Below are 23,025 nucleotides of genomic sequence, written 5' to 3' on the forward strand. Positions count from 1 at the left end.
CAATATACAATGTGTTTGCATACAAAGCCGCTGACTGTTTGTACACCTGTGGGAGAGCACACACACGTCACTGCTGTCAAGTAATAAAAGGTTCCTTCTCACCATTAGGCACTGGCAGCAGTAGGGAAAATGCAATAGACAGGCATTTTGGCTGCATTTTGGCTCCTCTGCATTTGTGGGACTTTGAGTCTAACTGAACTACTCCTTTGAAGTGAAGTAGATTGTTATGAACTAAGATTTGATTTATTTGATCAGATTACTCTTTGTCTGTCTGTCTGTCTGTCAACCCCCCCCCCCCCCCCCTCTCTCCTCCTCTTGCTCTCTCTTTCTGTGACAGGGGAATTGAATAGGCGTAGTAGCACTGAGTTTTCAATGAGATATGAAGTTTATTTCCAAAATGCTATATCCACCAATTTTTCAGATTTGTGTTATTCATGAGAAATTATTGCTTATGTGTATAATATTACTGTTCTCACATTTTTATTAATGATTTTTAGATGTGTATGAAAATGTATTTTTTTGCTAAACGCTATATATCCATTGTTTAGCTGGAATGGCGTGTTCGTATACAGTATGTTTGACTGTGATATGTGGTTGTCTCACCTAGCTATGAATGCACTTATAAGTCGCTCTGGATAAGAGCATCTGATAAATAACTTAAATGTAATTTCATTCACTAAATATTAATGTCACAAATGAAGGTTGAGTAATGCATCTTCTGAAACATGACCCGCCAAACCGCGGTCCTTTACACCTACCCACTTAACCCAGAAGCTAGGTGCACCAATGTGTCAGAGGAAACACCTTTCAACTGAAGTCAGCCTGCAGGCCCCGGGCCCACCACAAGGACTCACTAGAGCGCCAGGAGCCAAGTAAAGAATGCTGGGCCAATTGTGCACCGTCCAATGGGACTCCCGGTCACAGCTGGTTGTGACACACCCTGACCTAACAAAATAGAGAAATAAACCATCTCTCTCAGGTCAGGGCGTGACAGTACCTCCCCCTCCCCCCCAAAGGTGCGGACTGCCGGCCGCAAACCTGAACCTATAGGGGAGGGTCCGGGTGGGCATCTATTCTTGGCGGCGGCTCTGGTTCGGGGCGTAGCCCCCACTCCGCCCGCTGATCCCCTGCTCCTGTGTCGCCGGAGGAACCAGACCGTGGATCATCGCCGGAGGCTCTGAACTGCCGACCGCCTCTGAAGACTCTGGGCTGCAGGCCGTCTCAGGAGGTTCCGGGCTGCAGGCCGTCTCAGGAGGTTCCGGGCTGCAGGCCGTCTCAGGAGGTTCCGGGCTGCAGGCCGTCTCAGGAGGTTCCGGGCTGCAGGCCGTCTCAGGAGGTTCCGGGCTGCAGGGCGTCGCTGGAGGTTCCGGGCTGCAGGGCGTCGCTGGAGGTTCCGGGCTGCAGGGCGTCGCTGGAGGTTCCGGACTGGAGAGCATCGCTGCAGGCTCCGGGCCATGAATTATCATTGGAGGCTTCGTGCCATGGATCATCCCTACAGGCTCCGGGGTGTGGATCATCACTGGAGGCTTCGTGCCATGGATAATCACTGGAGGCGTCGGACCATGGATCATCACTGGAGGCTTCGTACGTGGAGCCGGAATGGGTCTCACCGGACTGAGGCGACGTACTGACAGCCTGGTATGTGGAGCAGGCACAGGACATACGGGGCTGTGGAGGCGCACTGGAGGGAGAGTGCGAGGAACAGGCACAGGATGTACTGGGCTGTGGAGGCGCACTGGAGGGAGAGTGCGAGGAGCAGGCACAGGACGTACTGGGCTGTGGAGGCGCACTGGAGGGAGAGTGCAAAGAGCAGGCACATGCTCACCACGATAAGCACGGGGAGTTGGCTCAGGTCTCAACCCTGACTCCCCCAATCTACCCGTGTGCCCCCCCCCCCCCACACATTTTTTTGGGGGGGCTGCCTCTCCTGCTTCCCCGGCAGGCTTCTGTATCTCTCCAATACTTGCCCCCAAGTCCAGTCTATCCTCTCTCGCAACTCCTCCAGAGACCAGGAATCCATCTCCTCCCGGGCACGCTGCTTGATCCAGTTGTGATGGGTAGTTCTGTAATGGCTGTCGTAGAGAGGGGACCAAAGCGCAGCATGGTAAGTGTTCATAATTATTTAATACTGAGAACACTAGAACAAAAATCACAACAACGAAAAGCCAACAGTTCTGTCAGGTAACAGATCACAAAACAGAAAACAACTACCCACAAACACAGGTGGGAAAAGGCTGCCTAAGTATGATTCCTAATCAGAGACAACGATAGACAGCTGCCTCTGATTAGGAACCATACTCGGCCCAAAACAAAGAAATACAAAACATAGAATGCCCACCTCACACCCTGACCTAACAAAATAGAGAAATAAACCGTCTCTCTCAAGTCAGGGCGTGACAAACACCCAGCCAACTTGACACAACTGTGGGAAGCATGGGAGATAACATGGGCCAGCATCCCTGTAGAATGCTTTATAAACCTTGTAGAGTCAATGCCCTGATGAATTGAGGTTGTTCTGAGGGAAAAATGGGGTGCAACTATTAGGAAGGTGTTCCTAAGGTTTTGTACAGTCAGTGTATAGGATTTTGGAATGAAACTCTTTATACACTGCTCAAAAAAATAAAGGGAACACTAAAATAACACATCCTAGATCTGAATGAATGAAATAATCTTATTAAATACTTTTTTCGTTACATAGTTGAATGTGCTGACAACAAAATCACACAAAAATAATCAATGGAAATCCAATTTATCAACCCATGGAGGTCTGGATTTGGAGTCACACTCAAAATTAAAGTGGAAAACCACACTACAGGCTGATCCAACTTTGATGTAATGTCCTTAAAACAAGTCAAAATGAGGCTCAGTAGTGTGTGTGGCCTCCACGTGCCTGTATGACCTCCCTACAACGCCTGGGCTTGCTCCTGATGAGGTGGCGGATGGTCTCCTGAGGGATCTCCTCCCAGACCTGGACTAAAGCATCCGCCAACTCCTGGAAAGTCTGTGGTGCAATGTGGCGTTGGTGGATGGAGCGAGACATGATGTCCCAGATGTGCTCAATTGGATTCAGGTCTGGGGAATGGGTGGGCCAGTCCATAGCATCAATGTCTTCCTCTTGCAGGAACTGCTGACACACTCCAGCCACATGAGGTCTAGCATTGTCTTGCATTAGGAGGAACCCAGGGCCAACCGCACCAGCATATGGTCTCACAAGGGGTCTGAGGATCTCATCTCGGTACCTAATGGCAGTCAGGCTACCTCTGGCGAGCACATGGAGGGCTGTGCGGCCCCCCAAAGAAATGCCACCCCACACCATGACTGACCCACCGCCAAACCGGTCATGCTGGAGGATGTTGCAGGCAGCAGAACATTCTCCACGGCGTCTCCAGACTCTGTCACGTCTGTCACGTGCTCAGTGTGAACCTGCTTTCATCTGTGAAGTGCACAGGGTGCCAGTGGCGAATTTGCCAATCTTGGTGTTCTCTGGCAAATGCCAAACGTCCTGCACGGTGTTGGGCTGTAAGCACAACCCCCACCTGTGGACGTCGGGCCCTCATACCACCCTCATGGAGTCTGTTTCTGACCGTTTGAGCAGACACATGCACATTTATGGCCTGCTGGAGGTCATTTTGCAGGGCTCTGGCAGTGCTCCTCCTGCTCCTCCTTGCACAAAGGCGGAGGTAGTGGTCCTGCTGCTGGGTTGTTGCCCTCCTACGGCCTCCTCCATGTCTCCTGATGTACTGGCCTGTCTCCTGGTAGCGCCTCCATGCTCTGGACACTACGCTGACAGACACAGCAAACCTTCTTGCCACAGCTCGCATTGATGTGCCATCCTGGATGAGCTGCACTACCTGAGCCACTTGTGTGGGTTGTAGACTCCGTCTCATGCTACCACTAGAATGAAAGCACTGCCAGCATTCAAAAGTGACCAAAACATCAGCCAGGAAGCATAGGAACTGGGAAGTGGTCTGTGGTCACCACCTGCAGAACCACTCCTTTATTGGGGGTGTCTTGCTAATTGCCTATAATTTCCACCTGTTGTCTATTCCATTTGCACAACAGCATGTGAAATGTATTGTCAATCAGTGTTGCTTCCTAAGTGGACAGTTTGATTTCACAGAAGTGTGATTGACTTGGAGTTACATTGTGTTGTTTAAGTGTTCCCTTTATTTTTTTGAGCAGTGTATATTATAATAAGTTATACAATGACTAAATAAAAATGTAATTGGTATATGATATTTTATGAGGAACTATCATTGTTACGATTTCAATATTTCATAATTAGTTTGTATTCTGTAATGAAACAGGCAGGGAGCAGGTCTCGAACCCTCAACCTTCTAGCCCAAAGTCCGGTGCGCTATCGACTGTGCCGCAGAAGCATGCTCGACCGGCAGAGTAGATTTCCGCGCTTATAAACCCAGGGTCGTCACAATACATTTATGGCTTTGTTTTTAATATTTCTTAGTCTGCCATTCATAGGCTCTATTTCAAGCCTGTGTTCTTTAAGATATGTATTTTATTTATGTTTATGTTGTCCTACTGGAGGCTGTGGGAGAGGTCTCTGTGGAGCTATTTTCTCAGCTAGCTGCACTTTCTCAGCTAGCTGCCAAGCCTCCCCAGGTCAGACTACTGTGAACTTAAAAGCCCTTGAGGTGAGGTACAGTACATGCAGGGGGCATCAATAATAATACCATGATTAAAGGTGGAAGAGGTGTTCAAGCTTCCATCGAGACAAAGGCTTTTAGTCTTTCATTGTTGCTTCCCATTATCTGCTGTGTAGTCCTGTGTAGTCCTGTGCAAGGCAGGTGTGTTGCCGTCTGGGGATCAAGCTTTCTAAAACCGTAATGAAGGCCATTCAACAGACCAGACAACTCCTTTTATGCTCAGTAGACTTCATTGCACTCTGTTTTTCTTTCCCCATGATATCAGACGACGATCTGTTTGTGGAGACGTTGCTCTGAAACATAAGTTAAACGCAGATAAATGACCACAACTGCCTCCTCCTCTTCCTCCTCCCTCCATCTGTGTTTACAGCAAATCCATTTTCTCTGGTTTGGTTAAAGCTCCAATCCACAACACTCACTCATAGAGTACTCCTAGGGAGGGAATACACGTCGGTCTCTGAGCAATGCTAATCATCACACACAATACATAAATATGTTTGACATTATTTGAAAAGGCTTCATCCAACATATTTCTTCATGTTGCAGGTGAAACTTTGATGTAGATTCTAGAGTATCTTTGTTCAGTTTTTGTGTGTGAAAATGTATACTTTATTATAGGAATAATAGTGCTGTGACCTTAGGTAAGATAGAGGCCAACGGAGTGGTGGCTGGTGTGTGGATGACCTTCAGAAGTTTACCAGAAGTCAAACAGGGAGATCACGACACCTCTGGATGAAAAGGGGACGTAAACAAAGAGGCTGTTGATGCTTCCACTTCCTGTATGGCTTGGCAGAATCCTTACACTGTGTAGTGATAGGTTAGCAGATGAATGGGGCCCCTGTTTCTTGACGAACCAGTGAAATGTAACACACATTCAGTTTAGACAAAGTAACAATTCTGATGTCAACCGAATGTATCATACTAGATTGTTCTGTTATGAATGACAAATTTTGTGGATACAAAATGTGTATCCACAATGTAATAATGTAAGCAAACAACAGCCATGAATACAGGCAGGGGGTGAAATGGGGGGGATGTGAAATAAATTGTCATCTTTTGTAAAACGGAGCTTGTATTTTGTAAAACTGATTCCAAAGATTTTACATGGGTGTATCCCCAGACAGATTTTGTTCTCCTTTTCAACCCCTGAATATGGGTACTTATTTTGCTACTACAGAGTGAAGCAGCAGTGGACCATGCCTTGCCTTGTTGGCTTTCACATGATAGAATACAATGTGCAGTATTCTTGTGAGACAAATGAATTGATCTAAATACAGTAGAGCCGTATGGTCAATGGACAGTCTGGTAGTAGTGAGGTGAGAGGCCAACCTAAGACACAGCTGTCAATAATGTGATTAGCTTGGGAATTTGTTCCTGCATTTCTTTCAGCCCAGCACAGACTAGTCTAGCTGTGGTGTGTAGGCTATGGTAGGTTAGGTTTCACAGTCAGTGGGTGGATGGACAATTCTCATCATTGTGTCAGAGCTTGCGCACATGAGGAAGGGTGGAGTTTTATAGTTGACATGTAGAGAAGAAAATGGAAAAACATCCAAACGTTTCCGCCAATCATTCATTGTTTTACTACTAGGTCATGTGACATATGTTTACTGTACATGTGACCATTCCTGAAATACCTAGAAGAGAAGAGGCTTATATTGAAACGATATGTCACAGCATTGTCACACCCTGATCAGTTTCACCTGTCCTCGTTATTGTCTCCACCCCCTCCAGGTGTCACTTGTTTTCCCCAGTGTATTTATCCCTGTGTTTCCTGTCTCTCTATGCCAGTTTGTCTTGTATGTTTCCAAGTCAACCAGCAGTTTTCCCGTTCTCCTGCTTTTTGCATTCTCATTTTTCTAGTCCTCCCGGGTTTGACCTTTGCCTGTTTCTGGACTTTGTACCCACCTGCCTGACCATTCTGCCTGCCTTGGCTAAGAGCCTGTCTGCCAGTCTGTACCTCCTGGACTCTGATCTGATTTTGACCTCCTGTCCACGACCATTCTCTTGCCTACCCCTTTGGATGAATAAACATTGTAAGACTCCAACCATCTGCCTCCTGTGTCTGCATTTGGGTCTCGCCTTGTGCCTTGATAAGCATACTCATTTAGTACACGGAAGTTATGATGAATGCAGTTAAGACCAGCATTGCTGCGATATAGTAAATGACTGCCATGTTGTGGGTTTTGGAACAATAGTCTTACCGTCTCTACCACTTTGATATGATAGGTTGTGTCAGCCTTATTCCTCCGAGGTTATTGATGGTAAGTCAGTTTATGCTTACATTATAGCTGTCATCAGCTCTTCCCTTGACCATTAATTTTAAAATTATGTAAATATGCAAATTATACAAGTAAAATAGTCAGATTTGCTGTATATTTGTGATGTACAGTAGAAACAGAGAAGATGGCAGTGTTATCTTTTTCGTCGAGATAAATCTTATGAATGCTCTTTACCTGTAATATGATACATCCTAGGCAGAGGGTTTGGGAAGATTGGGAGCATTCAGTTTGGAAAATAAAATAGACTGGGACTGAGTAAGGAAAAGACAACACAAAAAAAGTGCCTGGATGCCTCTCCCCCTTGCAGTTCCCAGGGACTGCAAAGACCCTAGAAGACCCAAGAGAGTAACCTTTTGACTTGGCTGACAGAGAGGGACAGAAAGTCAGGGTATTCTCGAATTTTGTGAGGGGACACAGAAAAACACACATAGGGTGTTCCAAACAAACGTCCTGCTTTTTCATTCAGGATCTTCACAACTTGAGATCTGCATATCTTATTTACTTTGAGTATTTTAGGTGATGTTTTGGACGTTTTTTCTTGATGGTTGTCTTTGTATCCCTTTACATTAAACTTTAGACCCATGACAATCGTAATCTTCGTCTGTTGGGAATAAACACACTTAAATGTTGTCCTTGAATCCGGTTGCCCTGTCATTTCCCCTTTGACATATTCTCTAGCCTAGCACCCTTAGCATATAACCCAGAGCACCTTGGTCCCTGCATGAGTGTGATTTATGATTGGACAGAACTCCTGTTTGTTATTGCGCTTGCTCTCTGTGGTGGAAAGAGACTCTATAGCTCATGATCTAAGAAGAGCCTAGATGATGGAAAGAGGGAAATAAGTCATTCTTTCCAGGCCAGGCCCAAGAGCAAGTTGTTTTGGGGTTATCTGCTCGAATGAGAGAGGGCCATTGTCCAATGCGCACAAGGGTGGGAGCACGGAGTGTGCGCAGGAGTCCTTTTTTCTGCTAAACTCTGTCACTGTAACTTGGATTGTGACAAAGGGACACTTTGATAATAGACGCAAGCTTTTGCAAATCCCTGTCTCCATGGTGATTACATGTAATTATAGGCTATTAACCATTAAACATCCCACAAACAGTGTTTCGGGGTATGTCCAGTCCTACCCAACGCCATGAAGAGTGAGAGAGTGATTTAGGCTGTTCTTTATCCAAAGTCCATCCAGTTGTAACTGAGTTATAACTCAGTTTATCACATCTGTGATGCCTAATTTTGGAATGTCAAAATTTGCACATCTCTGGACTCATTCCTAAAATGTTAAAAGAAGCATAACATTGAGCATTCTAACATTATAAATTAAATTGAGCTAAAAAGTGACGACCATGTCGACCAAGTAGAGCCATCCCAATGGTCCTGGGAAGGAGAACTTTCACAGACCAAGAATGTCGTCCTGGGGGACTTCCACATTCAACAGTAGTCTTACTTTTTCTGATCTTTCTCTTTCTCAGTGAGTCAGTGCCTCAGTGCCCCCCCTCCCACTCTGTTTCTGTGTCTCTCTCTTTCTATCTATCTTTCTCTCTCTCTCTCGCTCTCTCTGCACATGTATGGCTCTTTCTTACCACTGTGGGCTGCTGTGGTATGCAGGGTCTTAGCCTGGGTTGTGACCAGTCTGCTCGCCAGTGATTTCTTCTGTTTGGAGTTTGTGTTTTCCCATAGAAGCTTCTGGTCTGCTGATTACCCCCTGCTCGCTGTCACACCCTCTCCCAGTCTGTGAATATTAATAGTACTCTCCTCCAGTTACACTGGCAGGCTGCCAAAGTCAACAGAGGATTAGATGGTCGCAATACAAAGCTACCCGAAAACTAACCACAAACTCCTAAATGAAAAATAATCCTGTCACACATCTCAGAGATAGAGACGCCTAAAGGTCAAAAGAGGAAAGTTAAATAAAGTATTTGGGGTTTAACTGATTTCCTTTCCTTTCACATTATGTCATGAAACTATAGTAATTTGCCACATGAGAAATATAAAAGTGATATATTACTTAATTCTTATGCGTTATTGAAAATAGTTCAAGCTTATTTGATTGCAGACAGTGGACAGTAAAATATGAATAAATTACCATTCATTCTAGTTATCTTTTCCCTGCTTGGAGAAACAAAGAGTTGACAAGATCATCACAACACCCAGTTGTTAAACAGCCATTTAACGCAGACCAGGGGACGCCACCCATCAGATCACTTCCTGTGTTAAAAGGGGTGATCCTCTTTTTTTACAGCCCACACTACAATTAGGACTGCCGATCATGTACAAGGATGCAAGGGCGGGTCAGCCGGTCACATTCTCTATAGCATGGAAATGACCCGGCGGGCGGGAAAATCAATTGTAGAAAATGCGTCCTTGGCGGGTCCCCTCGCCTTGTACGAAACGTGTCAAGCGGTTTTCTTATTATACCCTGGGACGCATCCTGCTGGCTTCTGTTGTTCTCCAATCTGGGACACATTTCAATATTGTTTGTTTATTTTACCCAGGGCCTCTGACGAGACCGTTTCCATTTTGGCACAAGAGCAGAGATGGGCAACTGGCGGCCCGGATGTAGGTACGCAGACCCATGTGCCACTACGGCCCTGCATGATAAGTTGTGTTTTTTTGTGGCCACCACCTCCATCAAAGTTGGTCATCCCTGCCCTAGAGCATGAGGTTGTAGATTGTGAGACTGTCGTCACTGACAAATGTTCAATGTGTGTGTGTGTGTGGGGGGGGGGGGGATGCTCCTGTCGGTCATCGGCTGTTTGTCTTATCGAGACACATACCTCCATACTACTGATAACCCTCTGACTGGGTTTTGTAAAAGTATTTTTCTTGGTTAAAATGAAAATCTAGAACCATACACTCCTCCTTATTGGGAATGCCCCTTTGGAGCTGTAGTAAGTAGCCCTGTGCCTTGGGGTTGGGATTGAGTGTCACACTTATCCCTAGTGGAATGAATCCCAGATGTGAGCTTGCTGGAGGGGTGTATCTACTGTGTAAAGTCTAAACAATAATTTAAGAGATTAATTTATAAGTGTACCGAGGCCATCATAAAACCCAGTTAGATTTTTTTTTATCACCTCGTTGATGGGTTTTTACTGGTTTATTACTGGTTTATTACTGGTTTATTACTTTGTTTTTTAAGGATAAAATGATCAAAGGCAGGCATAATTGCATGACATGTAGGCCTAATCTTCATCAGAGACAGTTTGGTGGTCGCATTGTAATCTCGGCAACCCAGAATCATATTTCGCCAGGTAACCTATAGCATGCACGTTCACCCCTTGCAAAATTATGATTCGTCCAAAAACACCTGTGAGGCAAAAAACAGCGCACCGGTAGAATTGTTCCTCATAAGCCTGATATCCCACTGCCTCTCAACAGATGTAACAATTTAATGTTACTGATAGTACTGCAAATGAAGCATTTGGTCCAGCAGTAAAACAAACAGGGGAAGCTGAGTCCTGCCCCCAGACAAACTGTTACCATAAAAGGCATAGAGTACAAAGAAACACACCGGACTCTTAATAGGCTAAACAAGTAACTGAACTCATGCAACTGCTCTTCCTCCATACTGTGACATTAATTGCTTAAACAAATGGTGTCTTTGTTGGTTCCAATGATTCAATCTGTTTCCCATGATCATATCAGTTCCTTTTTGGCATCTGCTCTCCTTCCACACTTCCATACCCTCAGCTGGAGAGGATGATCATCAGACAAGGAAGGAAACTTGGTTGAAGTTATTGTTCTGCAAAACATAGCTTTTATTTTGTCATCGTATATCAGGCGAGGTAATGGGAAGCTCAACACACAGAGTGGTAAGGGAATTTGAGTCACCCTTACAGCGTGCATGAAAACGATGACTGTAGTGTATGATTAAAGCCCAGTAAAAAAAGAAAACCCCTAAACTACAGATAAGTTGCCTAGTCAAAGTTGCCTAGCCCACTAAATGTACTTCAATTTAATAAATGAAATATAAAGTTCTGATGAAAATGTAACTGTAAATGAAATGAAATGTATTGAAAGTAGTTTCATCAAAGATTTTTTCCAACTGCATTGACTTCAATTAAGGAAATTAATTTTAAACCGGTTGAATTTACATACGTTGACTCTCGTGATGCGGACAGACGTGATTCATTGGAGGAGAAGATCATGTGACCAAACCGAAACCGTTATGGTGGCTGGCGTGTAAATATGGTTATGATTATGGTGGACTTTGAACAGGGAGATGACAGATACGTTATTGACGACGGGTCATGAGTAAATGTAACATTTTGTGAGCCTAAGATGGAAATGTATTTAGCAAGAAAGGTTTATGCTGGTTAGTTGGCTAACCGATGAGCTAGCTAGTTACTGGTACTAGCCAGCTCGAGTTTGGAAGTATACGTCCGCTGATTACAGTGCGTGCAGATGTTTGCACTTCAGCCAAAACAAACGCGGTTGCACAGCTGTTTATTTGAAATTGCAAGTGGAATGTGCCCTACCGACGGGTTTGGCAGGTAGCTATGCTAGCTAGTTAATAGAGCTAGCATTGTTATGCTAGATCGCTAACTAGTTTAGCTAGCTGGCTAATTGTACCGAACGAGAAGTGGACAACGCATCTGCCAACCTTATCTAGCTAGCTATGTGTAACCTTTGCTGGCCAGACCAAAAAGTGATTTTATCAAGACAGTGAAGCAACTCGAGTAAAACCTTTGTCATGGGTCTGGTGAACCTTGTCTTTTGCACCATTGGGAGATGTTTCAATTTCATATCTTTACTCCTGGACCTACATTTCTTAATAGTCCATTCAGTGATACGTCTCCTGGCGGCATGTATCACCTTTGTGAATAACCTACCCATGTTACTGACCAACTCAATTGTGAAGTGCTGGAACTTCACTGTGTTCTGCATGGTCACCATGATGGACAGCGTAACACTTTTGGCCCAGGGCACAGTCAACATGTTAGGGCGCTGGCTGCACCTCTTGGGAGGTGTTCTGGAGAGTTTCAAAATGGTGGGCTACTTGTCCTCACATGTTCTCCTGCGTGTCAGGGATCTGTTCCACCGTGGGCTGCTGTGTGGCCACTGCTTGCTGCAGCAGGTGTGGGAGGGCTGTGGCATTGTGGTCAGCCTGGTGTTCTACCTGGTCAACACGGTGGTCAACCTGCTGCTCATCGGGACACAGAACGTCTACTCTGTTGTAGTCAGCATGTGGGAGGCGGTCTCCTGCCCCCTGCAGAAGGCTGTGGAGCTCACCCTCACACTCTTCACCTTTCTGTACAGCAGCCTGGTTGGCACCTCAGTCGTTCTCTGGACTCCCATCAGGCTGGCCCTGGAGTTCCTGGGCTCACTCGGACACATCTTCGTCAACGTCTTCCTCCTGAACATCTATGGCCTCATTCTCACGGCGACCATTGTTGTCACCGCCACAGTCTACATGAACCCTGAGCTGACCAGTCTTGGAGTCCGGCGCGCCTTCGGTTTTGTCAACTCTGTCCCCACCCTGCATCTCATACAGAGGGCGCTCCATCTCCTCTACGTGCTGGAGAGGGGCGTGTGGCAGAGGCTTCAGCAGCAGGCCAGCCGTCTACACCAAACGATAACACCAGTCTACAGGAACATCAGAGTGAGGGGTGATGGCCACGCCAGGCAATCTGAGCCCAGTGACAGAGAGCAGGGGGCTCTTACGGACAGTAGGGAAGGAGACGCAGCACCAACCGCTGAACATGCTGCCCGGCCACGGCAGGTAATGGATGACCTGTGGGACCTAGCGTTCCCCAGCTCTAGCAGCACAGACAGGCCTTTACAGAAACTCTCCTCGGGGGAGGAGTGCTCCAGCTCCAAGGGTCCCCCGGCCGACAGCCTACTGACTCTGCTTAAGGACCAGGAGGAGAGGAAGAAGTGCGTCATCTGCCAGGACAGCACCAAGACAGTGGTGCTGCTGCCCTGCCGCCACCTGTGTCTGTGTCGGGACTGTACTAACATACTGCTACGCCAGCCCGTCTACCAGCAGAACTGTCCACTCTGCCGCCATATGATCCTTAATACCATGGATGTATATCTCTGAGGGTCCAAATGGGGGAGGGGCGTTACCCAGAGTGCTGCCTTGTTAACATGTTAAATCTCAGGTTTAGGATGTGCAGAGACTATAGGCTACATCTACACCTGCAGTACATTGCAGCTCAGACGCACGATATCCAAGTCCAGTGCACTGCTGAAATTGCTTGTCGTCCGTGGCTGATGTCATAAATGATGCCTGTATTTTGTTCAGACCACCATGACAGTGCTTGCCAAAATGTTTACACTTGTTTGTTCAAATGACTGAACACTTCATGTGCTGTACACTTCATGTCGTTCCAAACTGTATGTGCTGTGTAAACCTAATAAGGAATGCTTGCTGTGTAGCAGTTAATTGACTTTATTCAGCATAAGTTCAGTTTGAAAGCATTCCATTGGCAGTTTAAAACACTGGAGACAATACCGTATCAAATGCTGTCGTAAAAACACATTTTGTAGCTTATGTATAGGTTTAAATGGTGACAACCTCTCAAATGCAATTTGCCAATAGCCAATATTGTTCCAAGCAGTTCACATCCAGAGACCCATAAAAAGTGTGAAATGGTTTTGGATTGTGAGAAAGGGTTAATTTCATAAGCTATGGTTGTCTAAAAATATCAGTGTCAGAAATCATTAACCAGATCTATCTGTCTTGTCATATGAACACATTTTTTGGGGGTTTTGTTCAAATTATTATTCCATCACTTTTATCACTATAGCCAGTTCTTTCCACTATGCTGACATATGAACACTACCTAATTTATGCTCCACACAAGGTTTATTCATCTTTATAGTTATTAAAATGTTTTTATCTTGTGATCAAACATTGACATGTTCACAATGACCACCATTCGTCAGTAATGGGTTCATAATTCCTTGTTTCGATTTTGTCTCTTTGCTCAAAATAAGTATTGATCAAAGCTCTGTGAAATGCCATGTTGAAGATTTACAGCACAAACTGCAATGGTTATTGAATTAGATTGCAAGTGTTGCAGAAAGGCCTGTTAAGTGACAATAAAAGCAAAAGGCTGGTGAGTCATATTTGATATGCCTTTTTTGGGCCAAGGTTTCATAAATGTTGGATAGGCTCTGCCCGTAATATATTTTGGGTTCAAACACGATGGAGTGACTTCAATATTGTGACAGAGTAGCCAGAACGTGAACCACAGTGTCACTGATGTCCTGTGATTGTTTTAGTCTCATTGACATCGTGTAGCCTATAATCATTTCCCACTGTCTTTGTTCCAATCAGAAGTCTTAACATTTGTCGGTTATTTCAACAGATGCTGTAATCACTCATTCAATACTTTGACCTTTATCCCTTTTATGTAGTGCCAAACCAACATTTTCCAAAAGGCCTACCATTTTCTTAACACTCCATGTAAAAAATATAAAAACTATGAAACCAACAATGGTCTATGATGTGACATATTGATAATAATCTGGAGAGAGAAAAGGTTGGGCCCATGAATTATCTGACTTGACATTATACTGATACAAATGTATGAAAACAGATGAGGTGTTTTATATTTTTGATGTCCAGAGTAAATCCTAGGTTATATTCTGAGTTTACCTCTTTTCCCAAAGCCCTTTAATCGTTGTGTGACATCCCTGTCTACATATACAGTGGACTCTTATCACAGACCACACATGTTGCCATTCACATGGCTTATTTTGTCTAGGAAGACTGACCTGTGTATCCAGGGGACATGGCATAAAGTTATGGACGTTGCAATAAGCCATGAATGGGGTAGCAGGTAGCCTAGTGGTTAAGAGTGTTGGGCCGGTAACTGAAAGGTTGATGGTTTGAATCCCTGAGCTGACTAGTTGAAAAATCTTACCCCTAATTTCTCCTGTAAGTCTCTGGATAAGAGTGTCTGCTAAATGACTTATGTACACATTTATTTTGTTTTATAAAGGTTTATGAATGTGGCCATACTCACGAAAGATAATGACAAATGTCTGTGAGACAATAAACAAACAATCTTTCGGTACTGTTTTTCTCTTGTGAAAAAAATGTCTTTGATGTATTTTCACTATTTACTTCGCATCGCTGTTCAGAGCAGTCAATAGACTGGGTTTTTGTTACAGATTGGGTTTACCAGCTTGTGTGAGAAAACCTAGGTTTGATTCAATCCACCAGAAAGAGAACAGCACCACAGCCAGTTCTGTTTCACGGGATGCTTTACTCATAATAGATCATATCAGCACTAGATGCGTCAGCATCTTTCAGATAATCAAGGCTATTATTTCCTTGTTGATAAAACAATGTTTAATGTATAATTGATTCCGGCCCTCTTGACTAATGAATCCCCAAATAAGTGTTTCACATTACATGCACCAGACATTGGTAATGTCTTGAGTCAAATTCCGAAATGATTGGGCAATGTTTCCAACATACATTTTGAACTTGGATTAGTTAAAACCCATATTTCTTACCATTGCTATGCCACCATTGCCAAGATATCTATTTTGATCCATCACTCTGAAGTTCACTAAAACTGCTAGATTTTCTTGAAAACCAAGTAGGATGGGGATGTTGAAGATTCCATATAAATGTAGCCATTATGCTAACCCTGGTGCTAGTATCTCTGAATGTGAGAAAGTAGCCATCCCCTGCACCAGACTTCCCCAGCTGTGAAGAGAGGGAACCAGTGAAGAGCAGCAGCTGGGGGTGATGGGTGTAGGAAAGGGTCAGGAAAGGGGGCTCTACTTGACATCGGGGACCACTTCCTCCTTGTGGTTTATAACTTCTGGGACTTAATTCCCAAAGTCCCTTTTAAATATATCCCATCTGTGACATGTAAAGTGTTGGTTCCATGTTTCATGAGCTGAAATAAAGATCCCAGAAAAACAAGCATAAAAATCTTATTTCAAAAAATGTGTATGCACACATTTGTTTACATCCCTGTTAGTGAGCATTCCTCCTTTGCCAAGATAAGTCATCTGCCTAAACGGTGTGACATATCAAGAAGGTGATTAAACAGCATGATCATTATACCTTGTGCTTTTCACCTTTATTTAACCAGTAAGGCCAGTTACAACTGCGACCTGGCAAAGATAAAGCAAAGCAGTACAACAAAAACAACACAGTTACACATAAACAAACATACAGTCAATAACACAAAAGAAAAGAAAAATAGAAGAATCTATGTACAGTGTGTGCAAATGTAGAAGAGTAGGGAGGTAGGCAATAAATACAGTGAGGGAAAAAAGTATTTGATCCCCTGCTGATTTTGTCAGTTTGCCCACTGACAAAGAAATTATCAGTCTATAATTTTAATGGTAGGTTTATTTGAACAGTGAGAGACAGAATAACAAAAACAAAAAATCCAGAAAAACGCATGTCAAAAATGTTAGAAATTGATTTGCATTTTAATGAAGGAAATAAGTATTTGACCCCTCTGCAAAACATGACTTAGTACCTGGTGGCAAAACCCTTGTTGGCAATCACAGAGGTCAGACGTTTCTTGTAGTTGGCCACCAGGTTTGCACACATCTCAGGAGGGATTTTGTCCAACTCCTCTTTGCAGATCTTCTCCAAGTCATTAAGGTTTCGAGGTTGACGTTTGGCAACTCGAAACTTCAGCTCCCTCCACAGATTTTTTATGGGATTAAGGTCTGCAGACTGGCTAGGCCACTCCAGGACCTTAATGTGCTTCTTCTTGAGCCACTCCTTTGTTACTTTGGCCGTGTGTTTTGGGTCATTGTCATGCTGGAATACCCATCCACGACCCATTTTCAATGCCCTGGCTGAGGGAAGGAGGTTCTCACCCAAGATTTGACGGTACATGGCCCCGTCCATCGTCCCTTTGATGTGGTGAAGTTGTCCTGTCCCCTTAGCAGAAAAACACCCCCAAAGCATAATGTTTCCACCTCCATGTTTGACGGTGGAGATGGTGTTCTTGGGGTCATAGGCAGCATTCCTCCTCCTCCAAACACAGCGAGTTGAGTTGATGTCAAAGAGCTCCATTTTGGTCTCATCTGACCACAACACTTTCACCAGTTGTCCACTGAGTCATTCAGATGTTCATTGGCAAACTTCAGACGGGCATGTATATGTATTCTTGAGCAGGGGGACCTTGCGGATGCTGCAGGATTTCAGTCCTTCACGGCGTAGTGTGTTAACAATTGTTTTCTTGGTGACTATGGTCCCAGCTGCCTTGAGATCATTGACAAGATCCTCCTGTGTAGTTCTGGGCTGATTCCTCACCGTTCTCATGATCATTGCAACTCCACGAGGTGAGATCTTGCATGGAGCCCCAGGCCGAGGGATATTGACAGTTCTTTTGTGTTTCTTCCATTTGCGAATAATCGCACCAAATGTTGTCACCTTCTCACCAAGCTGCTTGGCGATGGTCTTGTAGCCCATTCCAGCCTTGTGTAGGTCTACAATCTTGTCCCTGACATCCTTGGAGAGCTCTTTGGTCTTGGCCATGGTGGAGAGTTTGGAATCTGATTGATTGCTTCTGTGGACAGGTGTCTTTTTTACAGGTAACAAGCTGAGGTTAGGAGCACTCCCTTTAAGAGTGTGCTCCTAATCTCAGCACCTGTGATACAGAAATCTTTCTGATTGAGAGGGGGTCAAATACTTATTTCCCTCATTAAAATGCAAATCAATTTATAACATTTTTGACATGCGTTTTTCTGGATATTTTTGTTGTTATTCTGTCTCTCACTGTTCAAATAAACCTACCATTAAAATGAATGACTGATCCTTTCTTTGTCAGTGGGCAAACGTACAAAATCAGCAGGGGATCAAATACTTTCCCTCCCACTCTATATACAGGGGAGTGCCGGTACAGAGTCAATATGCGGGGGCACCGGTTAGTTGAGGTAGTATGTACATGTAGGTACAGTTATTAAAGTGACTATGCATAGATGATAACAGAGAGTGGCAGTAGTGTGTGTGTGTGAATAGTCTGGGGAGCAATTTGACTAGATGTTCAGGGGTCTTATGGCTTCGGGGTAGAAGCTGTTTAGAAGCCTCTTGGACCTAGACTTGGCGCTCCGGTACCGCTTGCCGTGTGGTAGCAGAGAGAACAGTCTATGACTAGGGTGGCTGGAGTCTTTGACAATTTTTAGGGCCTTCCTCTGACACCGCCTGGTATAGAGGTCCTGGATGGCAGGAAGCTTGGCCCCAGTGATGTAGTGGGCCATTCGCACTACCCTCTGTAGTGCCTTGTGGTCGAAGGCCGAGCAGTTGCCATACCAGGCAGTGATGCAACCAGTCAGGATGCTCTCGATGCAACTTAAACAACCCATATGTAGATGTACGTAGGTTCAGAGTGGTCTCTTTATGGATCATTTGATAGAGATAAGGTTAAAAGCATCATATGACTGTCTAAATACTTATGGGATTTTTTCTGTCAGGGTTATACATTTAGAGAAAACTGCCCCTAAGGCCTGAAAATGTGTTTTTCGCAGTAAGAGATGAGTTAGAGCGAAATATGGTGGAATTTCGACATAACTTATAACGTATAGTTCCTTGCAAAAGTATTCATCCCCCTTGGCATTTTTCCTCTTTTGTTGCATTACAACCTGTAATTTGCATGGATTTTTATTTGGATTTCATGTAATGGACATACACAAAATAGTCCAAATTGGTGAAGTGAAATGAAAAAAATAACTTGTTTCAATAAATTCAAAAAAATTCAAAACTGAAAGGTGGTGCGTGATATGAAGCCCCTAAATAAGATCTGGTGCAAACAATTACCTTCAGAAGTCACATAATTAGTTAAATAAAGTCCACCTGTGTGCAATCTAAGTGTCACATGATCTATCACATGATCGCTGTATGTATACACCTATTCTGAAAGGCCCTAGAGTCTCCAACACCACTAAGCAAGGGGCACCACCAAGCAAGCGGCACCATGAAGACCAAGGAGCTCTCCAAACAGGTCAGGGACAAAGTTGTGGAGAAGTACATATCAGGGTTGGGTTATAAAAAAAATATCAGAAAATTTGAACATCCCACGGAGCACCATTAAATCCATTATTAACAAATGGAAAGAATATGGCACCATAACAAACCTGCCAAGTGAGGGCCGCCCACCAAAACTCACGGACCAGGCAAGGAGGGCATTAATCAGAGAGGCAACAAAGAGACCAAAGATAACCCTGAAGGAGCTGCAAAGCTCCACAGAGGAGATTGGAGTATCTGTCCATAGGACCACTTTAAGTTGTACACTCCACAGAACTGGGCTTTACGTAAGAGTGGGCAGAAAAAAGCAATTTCTTAAAGAAAAAAATAAGCAAACACATTTGGTGTTCGCCAAAAGGCATGTGGGAGACTCCACAAACATATGGAAGAAGGTACCCTGGTCAGATGAAACAAAAATTGTGCGTTTTGGCCATCAAGGAAAATGCTATGTCTGGCGCAAACCCAACAGCTCTCACACAGAGAAAACCATTCACACTGTGAAGCATGATGGTGGTAGCATTATGCTGTGGGGATGTTTTTCATCAGCAGGGACTGGGAAACTGGTCAGAATTGAAGGAATGATGGATGGCGTTAAATACAAGGAAATTCTTGAGGGAAACCTGTTTCAGTCTTCCAGAGATTTGAGACTAGGATGGAGGTTCACCTTCCAGCAGGACAATGACCCTAAGCATACTGCTAAAGCAACACTAGTGGTTTAAGGGGAAACATTTAAATGTCTTGGAATGGCCTAGTGAAAGCCCAGACCTCAATCCAATTGAGAATCTGTGGTATGACTTAAAGATTGCTGTACACCAGCAGAACCCATCCAACTTGAAGGAGCAGGCGCAGTTTTGCCTTGAAGAATTGGCGGAAACCCAGTGACTATATGTGCCAAGCTTATAGAGACATACCCCAAGAGACGTGCAGCTGTAATTTCTGCAAAAGGTATTGACTTTGGGGAGGGGGGGGTGAATAGTTATGCACGCTCAAGTTTTCAGTTTTTTGTCTTATTTCTTGCTTGTTTCACAATAAAAAATATTTAGCATCTTCAAGGTGGTAGGCATGTTGGGTAAATCAAATGATACAAACCCCCAAAAAATCAATTTTAATTCCAGGTTGTAAGGCAACAAAATAGGAAAAATGCCAAGGGGGTACCTTTGCAAGCCACTGTAGTACAAAGCATAATTTAGGGTTTTTCATCAATATTTTAAAACCACGAGGAGAGAGGAGCAGAAATAAACATCATAGAAGAGGTACACTAAAGCAAAGCCATAAAGATACTAATAGAAACGCGTGAGCAGTCTATCAATTCGGCTCAAATATGGGAATAAAATCTAATTATGGATAAAACTTGGGCCCTGCTGAAAGGAAAATTCCAATCTTAGAGAATTCAGGGATGTATTTGTGACTTGGCACAATGACATAAAAGAAGAATCATTAGCTCAATACACCAGCGTATTGATGTTAGCATTCTATTTGCGCAATTGCACTTTTTGTGAAGTAATTTGAGTATGTAGTATGCTTATTGGTCTTAAGATACAAATTATTTGATTGAACTAATTATGACAAATTTGTTGGTTGCGCTATCATTATGAACTGCATAGCATGTCATTGCATCGAACTTGCTAGTATATTGACTATTCACGTCATGCTTAGCTAAATGGTATAGTTGTTGTGTGTTGTCAATGGACATTGTTAAATTGGGTGCTGTAAATTCGCTCTGGCTATTTCATTCGGATTTCAGAACACTGGTTTGAATGTACACGGATGCTCAACACCAGGCTGAATATATCCGGTGTTAGTAAACATTAGGGAAATAACGTAATTTGAACTATTGCCGGCAGCACAGTTAGTCACCAACTTTTGAATAAACATGAAAAAAGCCTAACCAGCTCTGCTAGGCAAGTAGAATGGAGAGTGAAGATGTATTCTCTCACTTATTTCTGGAAGTAGCATTAGCTAGCAAGCTAGCCAACTTTAGCCAGTTAGCTTGGGTGTGAATCAAGAAAAGTATTATATTTTGTGAGGTCAGAGAGCTTGGATCAACCCTGCTCCTTGGCAGATTGTGGGGTTGAATAATCCTTGTGAGAATCAAGGACAGTGGATATTAGGTAACATATTAAAATTAGCAGTATATATGGGCAAGAGCACGAATGATGTTACGAATAGTCAAACTTTGTTTCACGCCGCATTTAAACAATCGCTAAAGGGTGTAGATTTGAGGGTTCTGTGTTGATACAATATGTAGTGAATGTATTATTGGCATAAAACCTGTGAACAGAAGATATGTTTGTTTTGACTATAATTTAAAACTATTACCATGTTTGTTCTTAGATATAGCAGCCAGTGTTCGTTTTAAGATACAAACTGAACATTTTAACAGCTTGCTTAGTTCCAATAGAAAGGCTAATTTACTCAACATAAATAGCGAGGCGATTTCCAGGTTAAAACAGCAGGTCCCGTGTGGCTCAGTTGGTAGAGCATGGTGTTTGCAATGCCAGGGTTGTGGGTTCGATTCCCGCGGGGGACCAGTATGGCGAAAAAAAATCTATGAAATGTATGCATTCACTACTGTAAGTCACTCTGGATAAGAGCATCTGCTAAATGACTAATATGTAATGTAAAACGTTGTGTGGTCTAAATGCTCTGCTGGAATAACCCAGTGAGAATGGAGTTGTATTTAAATCACTGAATCATGAACTGAATATATGCTTGTAAACAAGTGTTAGTTTTCTTACTTGTAGCCTACTCAGAAGAGACAGTTGCCTAAATCTAATGAATTCTAATAATAGAGGATATGCAATTGCGATAAAGCTGTGACCATGATCATGATAAAACAAGGCTACAACAGCAATGGATGGAAGTTTTGGATGGTAAGAGGCTGTAGTATTGTGCCCACCCGAATGTGTTTTTTCCTTAAGAATTGGCTGAGGTATTTTATACATTTGGGCATTACAAGTTCATCTTAAAATAACAGATGTTTAATGAGAGTGAAGCAGAGGTTGGTATTAAAATATAGAGTAATATTGTAAACATGTCAACATTGTCTTCTAGTAAGGAGTGTTAGTTTCTAGTTCTCAGAGTAAAAAACTCTTCGGTGTCATGACTTCCACCGAAGGTGGCTCCTCTCCCTGTTCGGGCGGTGCTCGGCGGTCGTCATCGCCGGCCGTCATCGCCGGCCTACTAGCTGCCACCGATCCATTTTTCCTTTTCGTTTGTGTCTGTCTGTTTTGTCACACCTGTGTTCCATTAGTTGATTTCGGTGGGTTTATTTACCTCCGCTGCCTGCTAGTCTTCGTGCGGGATTGTTTGTGTGTTACTTTGTTAGGGGTGCGTGTCTGCACCACGGGGTTTTCTTTTCACTCGGTAGTTGTACCGTTTTGAACTATGTTTAGGAGTAGAGGTTTCTCCTCCGTGTGTTGCGTTACTTTCCCTGTGTGTGGCGACTTCGTTTGAGCGTGTTTCCCCCCATGTTGTTGTTGAGTTGGTACTCCTTTAATAAACGATTGTGCCACTGGGACTTCCTTGCTCTTCTGCTCCTGATTCCTGCACCTCCCTCCTACTAGGAGGCACGTAACATTCGGACACTATGAAAGCTTAACCAAGTTTATTCTTCCCAGAGGCTCAATACAGCTACATTAGACAAAAACATGGTTTCAACAGTGGTAGTATACAGACCCCCCTTTGGGTGGAGTCTCCTCCTTATCACTAAACATCATTATTGCTAGGAAGGGAGCTGAGTGATATGGGCCTTAAATTGGTTCCTCCCCGTACTGCTACATGTGTTGCTTTCCCTGCACTCAGCCCCTCCCAAGCTTACTTATGGCACCCCTCATGTCTCTATACGATCTCCTGTAACAATATACATTGTCTCTGGGGATGATACCGCTCTATCATCCCCCGATCACATTCCATCCCACTTAACAGTCGGATGTAAACATTCTGTCTCACACAGGCCTCATGTGTACCTCGCCTCCTGCTACAGATACATGTGCGCATATATCTTTCCATCTAACCCATAACACAATAGTCACTACTCCGAATGCACTTCTACAGTTATAAACATACTAAAACATTCCTAAATCAATTAGTCAATATACATCAGTCCCTCCTCTGGAACAATGATCAC

At 43.8% G+C, this 23,025-nt stretch overlaps 1 protein-coding gene across 1 annotated transcript; it reads left to right on the forward strand.

Annotated features, from left to right (window-relative positions):
* Positions 1-11,774: 11,774 nt before the first annotated feature.
* On the forward strand, positions 11,775-12,983 carry LOC123729218 (E3 ubiquitin-protein ligase RNF26). Its single transcript, XM_082966092.1, has one exon. The coding sequence runs from the start codon at positions 11,775-11,777 to the stop codon at positions 12,981-12,983; it is 1,209 nt and encodes a 402-aa protein (XP_082822218.1).
* Positions 12,984-23,025: the final 10,042 nt, after the last annotated feature.

This window comes from Salmo salar, chromosome 20, assembly GCF_965601325.2.
Source record: "Salmo salar chromosome 20, fSalSal1, whole genome shotgun sequence".
NCBI classification, from domain to species: Eukaryota; Metazoa; Chordata; class Actinopteri; order Salmoniformes; family Salmonidae; genus Salmo; species Salmo salar.

Bases quoted from the DNA above. Each gene is read 5' to 3' on its own strand.
- LOC123729218 (XM_082966092.1), top strand. From the start codon at position 11,775: ATGTTACTGACCAACTCAATTGTGAAGTGCTGGAACTTCACTGTGTTC.